This window comes from Pseudophryne corroboree, chromosome 9, assembly GCF_028390025.1.
Source record: "Pseudophryne corroboree isolate aPseCor3 chromosome 9, aPseCor3.hap2, whole genome shotgun sequence".
NCBI lineage: Eukaryota > Metazoa > Chordata > Amphibia > Anura > Myobatrachidae > Pseudophryne > Pseudophryne corroboree.
Window position 1 is genome coordinate 70,678,340 of NC_086452.1, and position 15,887 is coordinate 70,694,226.

The 15,887-nt window shown below is 47.8% G+C and overlaps 1 protein-coding gene across 1 annotated transcript in view; it reads right to left on the reverse strand.

The window, feature by feature from the left end:
* The window catches only part of RAD54L (RAD54 like), a 94,126-nt gene that overhangs the window by 53,636 nt on the left and 24,603 nt on the right, over positions 1–15,887 (reverse strand). Inside the window, exons 9-12 of the mRNA XM_063939505.1 lie at positions 14,475–14,625; positions 13,832–13,958; positions 494–568; positions 224–354 (exon numbers count right to left, since the gene is read on the reverse strand). Coding sequence (XP_063795575.1) covers positions 224–354; positions 494–568; positions 13,832–13,958; positions 14,475–14,625 — 484 coding nt within the window. The remainder of the gene's footprint in view (positions 1–223; positions 355–493; positions 569–13,831; positions 13,959–14,474; positions 14,626–15,887) is intronic.

Genomic DNA, 15,887 nt, shown 5'->3' on the forward strand with positions numbered 1-15,887 from the left:
GCCTTCTCCAGGTTAATACATCTACCCCACTGCGCTAGATAAATGCTGCCTTATAACTACGGGTGCTTGGTTTGTCACTAGTGTGTGGAATATGCATCTGAGAGCGCCTAAGCATCCGTATGTATTCATTTTACTAGACAGGGGCTGGTTTCTAGTGTATTAGAGAGATTTTAACCGTTTCATTGATGACTGAGACCGTGTATTCTTTATGTTTAGTACTTACGATTACAAAGCTTTTTCAGAGAGGTGATGGAGGACAGGGAGGAGACGCTCATCTTGCCCGATGCCATCTCCTCTGCGGGTTTCGCTTGTTTTAAAAATAATTTGTAAAGTTCGGATTGCAGAGGCGTCAACCTGGAACGCAACATACGACATTGTCAAACCTGCATGTAATAAGGATTACTCCAGGCAGCAGAGGTGTATAGCGCAAGGAGGAGCCTGCCCCGTGTGCAGGAATAGCCCCCACTATAGATTTATACATGAAAGTACTTACCTGCAGCAAACCACTTGTTCTATCTTGACGGGCAGATACTTGGAGAGGATATCAGATGTTCTTCTAATGAGACACCTAGAACATGCAATTATCTATGTTCAGAACATACAGGATACAACAGATATAACATAGATAGCAAATAGCCCAGCATGTATGATATAGGCTCAGACAGACTAGATAGTGGAGCCAAGAGCCTGCCCGTTATGAAACACCTCCCCTGGAATGCAAGTATCTCTATAGCTTCCTGCTTCCATGGACCCGCCATCATCCTCTCTGCAGAGGAAGCGGCACACAGGCTGGAGGCCCTGGCACAAGAGACTGCAGCCTAGTAACTAAATAATTCACAGTAATACCCTTTTCAGACAGAAAGTGAAATTACCGGGTGAAGCAGTTCTACCAGGTAATTTGCAGCTTAACACGGGTCCTTTTTCTGTGTGAAAGTCAACCCGGGTTGAAATTCCCAGGACTTCGACCCAGGAATTTACCAGGGTTGGAGACTCGGGTTGACCCTTTCAAACAGACAAAATACCCGTTTTGATCCGCAAATTACCGGGTAGAAATTCTTGACCTGGTAATTTGCTATCCTGTGTGAAAGGGGTTTAGACAGGGACCGGCAAAACTACCCAGCACTCAATGTCGGGATTTTCACCCATTTCTGTCTGAAAAGGGTATTAATGGTTATTTGCATAGTTACTGTACTGTTCAGCTGGTCAATAAGCCATAAACAGCAGAATTATCCCTTTCAGTTGTAATCTACACTAAAGCCCCATATACACTAGACGAGAAAGTTAAAGATATCGCTCAAAAGGGCCATTGTGAGCGATATCTTTTACTATGTCGTCTAGTGTGTACACTCAATATCGTTAACGATGCACGCTCATGTGCATCGTTAACGATACCCTCACTCATCTGAACAGTCCAGCCGAGGGAGGACCTCGTTAACAAGGGCCATGCTGCAGCCCCCGCTGTCACTCCCTTCACGCCGGCATCGGCAAGTATTTATGCACTTGCAGATGGTCCCCGCCGCAGCCAATATCGCCAGGTACACACATCGCCTATTGTGTACCCGGCTGTACTCTGCTTACATTTTACAGTTACAATGCACTGTCATATTTCAGCAACCATTATGTGCGCCAGAAACTATATAGATCTCTCTCTCTATATATATTATATATATATATATATATATATATATATATATATATATATACATACATACACACACACACACACACATACACACACACATATATATATATATATAAAATAAGAATTTACTCACCGGTAATTCTATTTCTCGTAGTCCGTAGTGGATGCTGGGACTCCGTAAGGACCATGGGGAATAGCGGCTCCGCAGGAGACTGGGCACAACTAAAAGAAAGCTTTAGACTACTGGTGTGCACTGGCTCCTCCCACTATGACCTTCCTCCAGACCTCAGTTAGGATACTGTGCCCGGAAGAGCTGACACAATAAGGAAGGATTTTGAATCCCGGGTAAGACTCATACCAGCCACACCAATCACACCGTATAACTCGTGATACAATACCCAGTTAACAGCATGATAACAACTGAGCCTCTTAACAGATGGCTCAACAATAACCCTTTAGTTAAACAATAACTATATACAAGTATTGCAGACAATCCGCACTTGGGATGGGCGCCCAGCATCCACTAAGGACTACGAGAAATAGAATTACCGGTGAGTAAATTCTTATTTTCTCTGACGTCCTAAGTGGATGCTGGGACTCCGTAAGGACCATGGGGATTATACCAAAGCTCCCAAACGGGCGGGAGAGTGCGGATGACTCTGCAGCACCGAATGGGCAAACTCTAGGTCCTCCACTGCCAGGGTGTCAAACTTATAGAATTTTGCAAACGTGTTTGACCCTGACCAAGTAGCTGCTCGGCAAAGTTGAAGAGCCAAGACCCCTCGGGCAGCCGCCCAAGAAGAGCCCACCTTCCTCGCGGAATGGGTTTTCACTGATTTAGGATGCGGCAGTCCAGCCGCAGAATGTGCAAGCTGAATCGTACTATAGATCCAGCGAGCAATAGTCTGCTTTGAAGCAGGTGCACCCAACTTGTTGGGCGCATACAGGATAAATAGCGAGTCAGTTTTTCTGACTCCAGCTGTCCTGGAAACATACATTTTCAGGGCCCTGACTACGTCCAACAACTTGGAAGCCTCCAAGTCTTTAGTAGCCGCAGGCACCACGATAGGTTGGTTCAGATGAAAGGCTGATACCACCTTAGGGAGAAATTGGGGACGAGTCCTCAATTCTGCCCTATCCATATGGAAAATCAGATAAGGGCTTTTACATGACAAAGCCGCCAATTCTGATACACGCCTGGCCGAAGCCAAGACCAACAACATGACCACTTTCCACGTGAGATATTTCAATTCCACGGTCTTAAGTGGCTCAAACCAATGTGACTTTAGGAAATCCAACACCACGTTGAGATCCCAAGGTGCCACTGGAGGCACAAAAGGGGGCTGAATATGCAGCACTCCCTTAACAAAAGTTTGAACTTCAGGTAGTGAAGCCAGTTCTCTCTGGAAGAAAATCGATAGAGCCGAAATCTGGACCTTAATGGAACCCAATTTTAGGCCCATAGTCACCCCTGACTATAGGAAGTGCAGGAAACGGCCCAGCTGAAATTCTTCCGTTGGGGCCTTCCTGGCCTCACACCACGCAACATATGCGGTGATAATGATTTGCGGTTACGTCTTTCCTAGCTTTAATCAGCGTAGGAATGACTTCCTCCGGAATGCCCTTTCCCTTCAGGATCCGGTGTTCAACCGCCATGCCATCAAACGCAGCCGCGGTAAGTCTTGGAACAGAAAGGGCCCCTGCTGCAGCAGGTCCTGTCTGAGCGGCAGAGGCCATGGGTCCTCTGAGATAATTTCTTGAAGTTCCGGGTACCAAGCTCTTCTTGGCCAATCCGGAACAATGAGTATAGTTCTTACTCCTCTTCTCCTTATTATCCTCGGTACCTTTGGTATGAGAGGAAGAGGAGGGAACACATAAACCGACCGGTACACCCACGGTGTCACTAGAGCGTCCACAGCTATCGCCTGCGGGTCTCTTGACCTGGCGCAATACTTTTCTAGCTTTTTGTTTAGGCGGGACGCCATCATGTCCACCTGTGGCCTTTCCCAACGGTTTACAATCAGTTGGAAGACTTCTGGATGAAGTCCCCACTCTCCCGGGTGGAGGTCGTGCCTGCTGAGGAAGTCTGCTTCCCAGTTGTCCACTCCCGGAATGAACACCGCTGACAGTGCTAACACGTGATTTTCCGCCCATCTGAGAATCCTTGTGGCTTCTGCCATCGCCGTCCTGCTTCTCGTGCCGCCCTGTCGGTTTACATGGGCGACCGCCGTGATGTTGTCTGACTGGATCAGTACCGGCTGGTTTTGAAGCAGGGGTTTTGCCTGAGTTAGGGCATTGTAAATGGCCCTCAGTTCCAGAATATTTATGTGCAGGGAAGTCTCCTGACTTGACCATAGTCCTTGGAAGTTTCTTCCCTGTGTGACTGCCCCCCAGCCTCGAAGGCTGGCATCCGTGGTCACCAGGACCCAGTCCTGTATGCCGAATCTGCGGCCCTCTTGAAGATGAGCACTCTGCAGCCACCACAGCAGAGACACCCTGGTCCTTGGAGACAGGGTTATCAGCCGATGCATCTGAAGATGCGATCCGGACCACTTGTCCAACAGGTCCCACTGAAAGGTTCTTGCATGGAACCTGCCGAATGGAATTGCTTTGTAGGAAGCTACCATCTTTCCTAGGATCCGCGTGCAGTGATGCACCGACACCTGTTTTGGTTTTAGGAAGCCTCTGACTAGAGATGACAGCTCCTTGGCCTTCTCCTCCGGGAGAAACACTTTTTTCTGTTCTGTGTCCAGAACCATCCCCAGGAACAGTAGACGTGTCATAGGGACCAGCTGTGACTTTGGAATATTTAGAATCCAGCCGTGCTGTTGTACCACCTCCCGAGATAGTGCTACCCCGACCAACAACTGTTCCCTGGACCTCGCCTTTATCAGGAGATCGTCCAAATACGGGATAATTAAAACTCCCTTCTTTCGAAGGAGTATCATCATTTCGGCCATTACCTTGGTAAAGACCCTCGGAGCCGTGGATAGACCGAACGGCAACGTCTGGAATTGGTAATGACAATCCTGTACCACAAATCTGAGGTACTCCTGGTGAGGATGGTAAATGGGGACATGCAGGTAAGCATCCTTGATGTCCAGTGATACCATGTAATCCCCCTCGTCCAGGCTTGCAATAACCGCCCTGAGCGATTCCATCTTGAACTTGAATTTTTTTATATATGTGTTCAAGGATTTCAAATTTAAAATGGGTCTCACCGAACCGTCCGGTTTCGGTACCACAAACATTGTGGAATAGTAACCCCGTCCTTGTTGAAGTAGGGGCACCTTTACTATCACCTGTTGTGAATACAGCTTGTGAATGGCCTATAACACTGCCTCCCTGCCTGAGGGAGTGGTTGGTAAGGCAGATTTGAGGAAACGGCGGGGGGGGGGGGGGGGGGGGGGGGGGAGACGTCTCGAATTCCAGCTTGTACCCCTGAGATACTACTTGAAAGATCCAGGGATCCACCCGTGAGCGAGCCCACTGATTGCTGAAATATTTGAGACGGGCCCGCACCGTACCTGGCTCCGCCTGTGGAGCCCCAGCGTCATGCTGTGGACTTAGAGGAAGCGGGGGAGGACTTTTGCTCCTGGGAACTGGCTGTATGCTGCAGCTTTTTCCCTCTACCTCTGCCTCTGGGCAGAAAGGACGCGCCCCTAACCCGCTTGCCCCTATTGGGCCGAAAGGACTGTACCTGATAATACGGTGCTTTCTTTGGCTGTGAGGGAACATGGGGTAAAAATGTAGACTTCCCAGCTGTTGCTGTGGAAACTAGGTCCGAGAGACCATCCCCGAACAACTCCTCACCCTTATAAGGCAGAACTTCCATGTGCCTTTTAGAATCTGCATCTCCTGTCCACTGCCGAGTCCATAACCCTCTCCTGTCAGAAATGGACATTGCACTTATTTTAGATGCCAGCCGGCAAATATCCCTCTGTGCATCCCTCATGTATAAAAGTGCGTCTTTAATATGCTCTACGGTTAGCAATATAGTGTCCCTGTCTAGGGTATCAATACTTTCAGACAGGGAATCTGACCATGCAGCTGCAGCACTGCACATCCATGCTGAAGCTATAGCCGGTCTCAGTATAACACCTGTGTGTGTATATATAGACTTCAGGATAGCCTCCTGCTTTCTATCAGCAGATTCCTTCAGGGCGGCCGTATCCGGAGACGGTAGTGCCACCTTCTTTGACAAGCGTGTGAGCGCTTTATCCACCCTGGGGGATGTTTCCCAACGTGACCTATCCTCTGGCGGGAAAGGGTACGCCATTAGTAACCTCTTAGAAATTACCAGTTTCTTATCAGGGGAAGCCCACGCTTCTTCACACACTTCATTTAACTCTTCAGATGGAGGAAAAGCTACTGGTAGTTTTTCTCTTTCATCCATCTGGGGGACGCTGCGCACTTACTAATGGGTTAGAGGTGTGTGGTTGTGGAGTTTGGCACAGAACTATTAAAAACCTGACTTCTCCCCCCTCTAACCCCTCCCATCTCCTTCCTGTCTAGCCAGCACCTCAGTTTTAGTTTTGTGCCTGAGGAGTACAGGCACAGATTTCTTCAGTGTAGATTTTAGTTAGTTTTCTGTTGTTTTATTTTGATTTTACTTATGTGTGCTTAGTCCCTGTTTACGGGAGACAAGTATACTAGGAGTGGGGTTAGTTAGTTATGTGTCTCCCACTCTCCAGAGCCTCTAAGAAGCCACTATACTTTTAGTCACTGGGGCTTACTTGATGCAGGATGGATTTCCTAGGAGGCACTGTACTGGTAAGACAGCCACAACCTGCCTGTGCAGCGTTGGGCTGTTATTGCAAGTATTGTATTTATAAATTGTATTTATTATTGTGCAGCGCTGGTGTATGCTGACTCTCCCCCTGCTCAGGTCGGACGGAGCGGTTCAGTCCCGCCTCCGCCGCTCGTTTCACTGAAGCCGCGTCTTGTCAGACAGCTGCTGTAGTCATTTCACTGGGGACTTTTACGGAGGTCAGTTGCGCGGGAGGGGGGGGGGGGGGGGGGGGGAGGTGGTAACCGCGGCGGGACGCAAGAGGATGATGTGTACGCGCCCTGTTCTCTCGCCCAGCAGCATCTTCCCGCCGCCGTCCTCACTATGTGGGGGCGGGACTCAGCTATAGGCGCCATCTTCTATCCCTGCAAGAGGCCAACCGTCAGATCAGCGGGGGATGCTGCGCTGCACATAAGACAGTACACGAGGGAGCCCAGCGTCTCACCCTGTTAGTACAGGCGGGGAGCAGCAAAAACAGCAAGTATAACACAGCCCTTTCATATGCTCTGAAGCTCGTTTATTCTAAGGGATTCTTTAGTGCTCACACTATTTTCTACAGGGGGGTATACAACAATACAAGACATATTAGAGGGAATTCTTGTATACGTTTACCTCTCTATTGGACTGTTGTAATTTTTCTTTGATATTCATTACTTGCTGATAGATTTAACAATGGCAGTAAGCCAGACAGATCTGCTAAAGGGAAAGCAGACTCAACTGTGTATGTTGCTTGTTATCATTGTGGCTCCAGGCTTTCAAAGGGTAGCACGTATCCGGGTTCTCTCTGCACGGCGTGCTCCATTACACCTGACATAGAAGGTGTTTATAGTATTTGTTACAGCCTAATGTGTCTACAGATCAGTCTGTCCCTCTATGGGCCAGGAACATGGCCGAGGCTATTGCTGATTTACGCCAATCACAGTCAAGTACTGATTCTGGTCAATCTAATGTGGAACCTCCATGGACAAGAAATATGGACAAAAAGTCTTTCAGACTTAGCACAGTCTATTAACAAGTTTGTCGCTTCTTCAGGTTCAGTGGCTAGTAAACAACAGCATCAGCTTCCCGCTATCACATTCCCAGGAGAGGAATTAGATTCGGTAGCCACCCCCCTGGAAGATGGCGAATTGGACTCTGAGTGGGAGGGTGCTTCCGCTTGGGAAGAAGAGGAATTGTCTTCCTCTTCAGGTGTCAGGTTATTGATAGAGGCCATCCGTCAGACTTTTAATCTTCAGGATACGGTGGAGGCGGAGACTTCGTCGGGCTTCTTCAAACGCCAGAAAAGACATGTAATGGTCTTTCCTTCATATACACATTTTGCAAAAATTTTAAAAGAGCCTTGGCTTAAGCCGGACTCTCGCTTTCAGGCTCCTAAATAAAAATAAAAAATTACGAATTTTGTAAACATTTGCAGAGGAAGATACAAAGTTCTGGGAAACTGCCCCAAAGGTGGATGCTCCTATCTCTCATTGGGTGAGATCAAGTGAATTCTGGTATGCAGTCGGATGACCCATTAGAGGCTATTCAACTGGCTGAACACATTTCTGAGGCTCTCGTTTATGTTGGGGAGGCCTTGTTGGACTCGGTCTAGCTACAATCACGTATATTTGTTCTAACGATTACGGCGAGGCGTTCACTATGGCTTCGTGTTTGGAACGCTGATTCTGTTTCAAAACAGACTTTGACAGCCATTCCGTTTAAAGGTGAATTTCTTTTTGGTCCAGAACTTATCCAGAACTTAAAAAGATTATTTCCGACACTACGGGTGACAAGAGCTTGTTTCTGCCAGTTGCCTCTCAAAAATCAAAGGCAACAAAATTTCGGTCTTTTCGTACTCAAAGCAGGGTTGGTGTTCAGTCCTTTCGAGCCTTTTCACGATTTCCACGCAGAGGTGCATACCGTGGTAGAGGCGCACAGGCACCTCGTAGACCGGCAGCCAAGCCTACCGACAAGCCTGCCGTATGACGCGGGGAGCAATCAGGAGGGATCCTTGGTGGTGAGAGGATTACTACAGTTCAAAGACAGGTGGCTCCTGTCACATCCAGATCGGTGGGTGACAGGGGTCATAACCCGAGGTTACATTTTGGACCTCAAAGAACCTATTCCACACCGTTTTTTTCGTCACTCCTCTCCCAAGCGATGCCTCCAGGCGACAAGCACCCATTCGGGCAACTTACACACTTTTACAGCAAGGAGTCATTTCTTCAGTTCCCAAATTTCAAGAGGATCGGGATTTTACTCAAGTCTTTTTCTGGTAAACAAAACCGGACGGTTAATTTCGACCCATTTTAAACCTAAAATGCCTAAATCCGTGTCTTTCCACCCACAAATTCAAGATGGAATAGATATGTTCGATCATCTCGGCCATGGAACCGGAGGAGTATTTGGCATCTATCGACATAAAAGACGCATACCTTCATATTCCAATTGGGTCAAGTCATCACCAACTGTTGAGGTTCGCACTAGGCCCTTGGCATTTCCAGTTTCGGGCTCTTCATTTCGGTCTTTCCACAGCCCCTCGGGTATTTACAAAAATATTGGGTCACGTGGTGGCGATCCTCAGATGTCAGGATTACTCCTTACCTGGACGATTTATTGATAAAGGCTCCGTCACCGGACCTTCTTCAACATCTACAACGCACCATGGACACTCTCCAATCCTTCGGATGGATTGTGAATTTCCGGAAATCTTCCTTGATTCCCTCTCAGGAGATGATTTTCCTAGGTCTCCTGTTCGACACAAGACGTCAGAAGGGTTTTCTTCCTCAGGGCAGTCTTCAGGATATGCAATCCAGAGTCCGCTCCCTGTTAAAATTGCAGAGGGTCTCGGTCCCCCGATGTATGCAGGTGTTGGGCAAGAGGGTGGCGACGTTCGAGGCAGTACCATATGCCAGATTCCATGCTCGAGCCCTTCAGGCTCAGATTCTGGGCTCTTGGAATCAAACGAGTCCACATCTGGACTTGCAATTGTGCCGGCTGTCGGTTTGGACTCGACAGTCTCTCCATTGGTGGCTTCACAGTCCCAATCTATCCAAGGGTGCACCATTCGCTGTTTGGTCTTGGATGATGGTCACCACAGATGCCAGCCTAGTCGGTTGAGGGCGGTGTTTCAACCTCAGCACTTCCAAGGTTTCTGGAACGGTCAAGCATCGATGTTTACCGATCAACATTCTCGAGTTAAGAGCAATTCGATATGCTCTACATCAGGTACAAAACGGAGTCCAAGGTCATCCAGTGCGCATTCAATCGGACAACGCCACGGCGGTGGCTTACATAAACAAACAGGGCAGAACTTGCAGTTGGAGAGCCATGCAGGTGGTCGCCCATATCCTACAGTGGGCAGAAAGGTGGGTTCCGACCATCTCCGCAGTTCATATTCCAGGAGTGGACAACTGGGAAGCGGATTTCTTAAGAATTCACACCATTCATCCGGGAGAATGGGAACTTCATCAGGAGGTCTTTCTGGCCCTGGTGTCTCTGTGGGGAACACCCGACATCGATCTCATGGCATCCTGTCTAAACCGAAAGCTCCCTCGGTATGGTTCGCGAACTCAGGACCCTCAAATAACACTAATCGATGCATTAACCGCTCAGTGGCAATTTCGACTGGTATATGTGTTTCCACCAATTACCTTGATACTGTGTCTACTTCAACGCATCCGGAGAGAGGGTTTTCCGGTCATTCTTGTAGCACCAAACTGGCCTCGTCGTCAGTGGTACACTCTTCTCCGCAGCATGGTGACCAAGGAACCGTTCCATCTGCCCTTGCGACCCGATCTCCTGTCCTTGTCACCATCGCGATTTAAATCGTCTGGCTTTGACGGCTTGGTTCTTGCATCCAGCATTTTAAGAGCAAAAGGGTTATCTCGACTGGTGGTGAAGACTATGCTTCAGGCTAGAAAACCAGTCACTTCTCGTGTTTATAACCGAGTATGGCGTATTTACATTGCTTGGTGTGAAAGACGTGGGTTGTCACCGCACCTCTTTCGTTTACCTCGCCTGTTATCTTTCCTTCAGGATGGTCTGACTAAAGGACTTCGTTTGTCTTCCCTTAAGGAACAGATTTCGGCATTGTCGATTCCTTTTCAGAAAAGATTGTCTCTCACTCCGGAGGTTCAAATATTCCTTCAGGGTGTAGTCAGGATTCAGCCTCTTTTTGTTCCTCCGGTTCCACTGTGGGATTTAAATCTGGTTCTTCAGGCGCTCCAGAAGCCTCCATTTGAGCCGCTGGACTCTGTTGAGCTTAGCTATCTTACTCTAAAGGTGGTTTTTCTCTTGGCCATTGCTTCGGCCAGCAGTGTTTCCGAGTTAGCTGTGCTTTCTTGCAAACTGCCTTTGTTGGTCTTTCATGGAAATCGAGTGATCTTACGTACGAAGTCTTCCTTATTGCCAAAGGTTGTCGGCTTTCCATATGAATCAGGACATAGTCCTTCCAGCGTTTGTTCCGGACTCTTCTGGACAGGATTGTCATTTAGAATTTAGATGTTAGAGCTTTACGAATATATTTGTCCCGTACTAAGGATATTCGTCGTACGGATACCTTGTTGGTTTTGATCGACGCAACCAAGCGTGGCTAGCCGGCCTCTTAGAACACGGTGACACGCTGGGTTGCTTCTGCTATTTATATTTCTTCGGCGTTGCCTGTTCCTGACTCCATTGAGGACTCATTCGACTAGGGCTGTTGGAGCTTCCTGGGCTGTTCGCGGTGGTGTTTCCGTCGAGCAGCTGTGTAGGGCGGCGACCTGGTCGTCCGTGCATACCTTCACTAAGTTTTACCGTTTTTCATACTTTTGGTTTGGAGACTGCCTCTGTTGAGCGTCGTATTTTTTACAGACGGCTATGCCGTCAATGTCTCCCTCCTCTCATTAGCTTGCTTTGGGAAATCCCATTAGTAAGTGCGCAGCGTCCCCCAGATGGATGAAAGAGAAAAGGTGATTTTTGTTACTTACCGTAAAATCTCTTTCTCTGATTCCATCTGGGGGACGCTGCGATCCCTCCCATATGTTTGTCTGGTTTAACCAGTTAATTTTTTTCGGTCTATCTCCTTTGGCTTGGCTAAACGTTAACTGAGGTGCTCGCTAGACAGGAAGGAGATGGGAGGGGTTAGAGGGGGGAGGAGTCAGGTTTTTAATAGTTCTGTGCCAAACTCCACAACCACACACCTCTAACCCATTAGTAAGTGCGCAGCGTCCCCCAGATGGAATCAGAGAAAGAGATTTTACGGTAAGTAACAAAAATCACCTTTTTCTCTCCAAACATAATACCCTTTTTTGTGGTACCGGGGGTAACATCAGAAATGTGCAACACATTTTTCATTGCCTCAATCATGTAACGTGTGGCCCTACTGGAAGTTACATTAGTCTCATCGTCGTCGACACTGCAGTCAGTATCCGTGTCAACATCTGTGTCTGCCATCTGAGGTAGCGGGCGTTTTAGAGCCCCTGATGGCTTTTGAGACGCCTGGGCAGGCACAGGCTGAGAAGCCGGCTGTCCCACATTTGGTATGTCGTCAAACCTTTTATGCAAGGAGTCGACACTGTCGCGTAATTCCTTCCACAGCACCATCCACTCAGGTGTCGACCCCGCAGGGGGTGACATCACATTTATCGGCATCTGCTCCGCCTCCACATAAGCCTCCTCATCAAACATGTCGACACAGTCGTACCGACACACCGCATACACACAGGGAATGCTCTGACAGAGGACAGGACCCCACAAAGCCCTTTGGGGAGACAGAGAGAGAGTATGCCAGCACACACCAGAGCGCTATATAACACAGGGATCCCACTATAAATGAGTGTTTTTCCCTTATAGCTGCTTATATTATATATACTGCGCCTAAATTTAGTGCCCCCCCTCTCTTTTTTACCCTTATGTAGCTTGACACTGCAGGGGGGAGCCAGGGAGCGTCCTTCCAGCGGAGCTGTGAGGGAAAAATGGCGCCAGTGTGCTGAGGGACTTCTCCCGCTTTTTCTGGAATTCTGGCAGGGGTATTTTTACACCTATATAGCCTTCCTGACTATATATGGTGTAGATTTGCCAGCCAAGGTGTCTTATATTGCCCTCAGGGCGCCCCCCCCCAGCGCCCTGCACCCATCAGTGACCGGAGTGTGAGGTGTGCATGAGGAGCAATGGCGTACAGCTGCAGTGCTGTGCGCTACCTTGTTGAAGACAGAAGTCTTCTGCCGCCGATTTTCCGGAACACTTCTTGCTTCTGGCTCTGTAAGGGGGCCGGCGGTGCGGCTCCGGGAACGAACACCAAGGTCGGGTCCTGCGGTCGATCCCTCTGGAGCTAATGGTGTCCAGTAGCCTAAGAAGCCCAAACTACCACCAGTTAGGTAGGTTCGCTTCTTCTCCCCTTAGTCCCTCGCTGCAGTGAGTCTGTTGCCAGCAGATCTCACTGTAAAATAAAAAACCTAAAATATACTTTCTTTCTAGGAGCTCAGGAGAGCCCCTAGTGTGCATCCAGCTCAGCCGGGCACAAGATTCTAACTGGAGACTGGAGGAGGGTCATAGTGGGAGGAGCCAGTGCACACCAGTAGTCTAAAGCTTTCTTTTAGTTGTGCCCAGTCTCCTGCGGAGCCGCTATTCCCCATGGTCCTTACGGAGTCCCAACATCCACTTAGGACGTCAGAGAAATATATATATACACACACACACACACACACACACACACACACATATATATACATACATACATATACAAACTCGGCGGCGCGGCACTCAGCTTTTCTATATGAATGAACGATGCGGACCACAGTCTGCTGATCAACGTTTCAATATATTTTCGTCGATCCTGACGAAAATATATTGAAACGTTGATCAGCAGACTGTGGTCCGCATCGTTCATTCATATAGAAAAGCTGAGTGCCACGCCGCCGAATTTGTATTTACATTGTAAGCGAAGGCACCGGCGCACGTTGCTATTCTTAACTACGGAGTGCCAGACCCCCGAGATTGAGATAGATATATAGATATATATATATATATATATATTAGTGATGAGCGAGGTTCGGTTTTACTCGGTTTTACTCGGTTCTCAAAACGGCATCTTATTGGCTATCCAAAACACGTGACATCCGAGAGCCAATAAGATGCTGTTTTGAGAACCGAGTAAAACCGAGTAAAACCGAATCCGCTCATCACTAATATATATATATATATATATATATATATATATATATATATATATTTACTTACATACATACGCTTTGCTTTATGATTTGCATGAAGCTATATATAGAATGATGATCTTGACTTCACACTGCGTTTTCCACCCATGTTTCATTTGTACCAAGAACCATCATCTCTGGTAGGAGCTCTGAACCCTCCCCTTCAATTCCAGAACAGAACCTTCCGGATACAACCTGGCCGACCTCAGACTATAGACAAAAACTAACCTGTTTACAACACTGATCAGCTCTTTCAGCTTCTCCTCGCCTTTTTCCCGGTCCGCATCGCTGGCGTCGGCATCTCTGCCTTTCAAAATAGGGACTTCAAAACGTTTCTTAAACTCCGGGGCTGTCCCTGTGAGCAGGGTATAAATAAGGATGAGGCCTCCTGTCCATTCATTCCCATTATAAACTAAACAGTATCTGTAAAGTGCGACATCTGATCGGAGATGAATGACAGATTGCTTATATATAATTAAATTCCACATGATCTTTATGTGTTTTCATTACTCTCATTTATTAGTTGTTACACGTATTGATGACTCGGCTTGTAATGCGCTCGACAGACACAGATCACTGTACTGGGGAGAAGCACCAACATCACTGTCCTATAGTGTACTGCCATGCAGCAATACAGGGAGCGTGCAGGCTCATTCACTAGTATACAGCTAGGCCAAATCAAATCGATCAAGAGCAGACAGAGTCATATAATGTGATATCAGCAGATTGCCACCATTATAACAGACATTATATATAATGAACAACGCGGTTCGGCCACAGCAAAGCGCATGTATCATTTCAGTCCAGTGTGCTTAGCATTAGGATTCGGACACAAGGAAAATGTTGTAGTAAGACGGCAGAACTCTCTTACCAAGAATCCCGGCATTGACAAAGTGCACTAAGCTGAAATATTCCAGTAGGTCGTTCTGAATAGGGGTCCCGGAGATGAGGACTCGCCGGGAGGTCTTGAGGCTGTTTAGGGCTTGATATGTTTGGTTCTCGGAGTTCTTTAGTCGGTGACCCTGCAACAAAGCCATATCCGGTAATTAATTAATTAATACAAGTGCGCATAGGCAGCAATGATGAAACAAGGGCTTCAACATGCACAAGGACTTTATAAGTCTTGGCGTTAGAATCCAGGATTCATTTAAATCTTTATCCATTTTTGCAAGTATGTTATAATTGGCAGACATTCTACAATTGCCCACTGAGTGAATGCATATCTTTTTGTAACATGGGGCCTGATTCAGATGTGGTTGGAGTTGTTATCACTTGCTTGGAAGCAGCTGTGATATCGCTGTATGGTGCTGCTGCAGCAGGAGGCGTCTATTACAAGCAGGTGCCTCCTGCTGCAGTAGTGATCCCACCTGGGCCCTAGGATGCAGCATCGAACCACTCACTTACCATCGGGTGACTTGCAGCACCCATGGGGATGCACAAGCCGCATGATGCAGAGGCCAGGAAATCTCTGTGCAACCACAGAGATCCCTGTCCTCTTCCATCCCCCTAAATGGTGGAGACACGCCTCTGTGCGCAGCCCCCTCCCCATACACAAATGGCATCAGATTGTATCACTGACAGTCTGATGCCGTCTCCGTGTCCTGTGTTTGTTATTTTTAGCTTCCTAGGAGATTTCTTTGGTGTCGAAAAGCCTGCAGCCATAATATGCTCAAATAATTGGCACCACAGGCAATATTCACCTTTTCTTTTTCTCTAGTCAGAGGTATGTAACCTGATGTACTTCAGGGGTCATCTAGCCTTAAACAGGACTGCACCGTATAATCTCAGTAATAAAACAATGGGGGATATTCAATTTGGTCCGAAGAGACATCGGGAGTAAAAACCCCCTATGTTTCTTCGGGTGCTGCGGTCGGGCTATTTAATTTGCTCGGCCGGTAACAAGTCCTCTTACACCCGAAAACACACAGGTTCAGTGAAACCTGTGTGTTTTCGGGTGAAACAGCCCCGTTTTCGGTTGAAAACGGGGCTGTTATCGGGCATTTTGCTTCGCCTGCCGGAGGCAAGTGAAGCAAAACCCCCGATAAGCCGCGGCACGCGCCGGCTTATCTGGGCCAATTAAATAGCCCCCACCGGCCGATACTTATCACCCGGCCCCCCGGGCCAAATTTAATATCCCCCAATATATTTAATCAAAGAAAGAGACAACAATCTGTAATATCATATCAGGCATTTTAAACAGGCATTACTAGCAGCAAACAAACAAATATGACACCTCAGAAAATAGCCTAGGCCGCAAGTAAAGACTCAAAAGTCCCCCTACAGC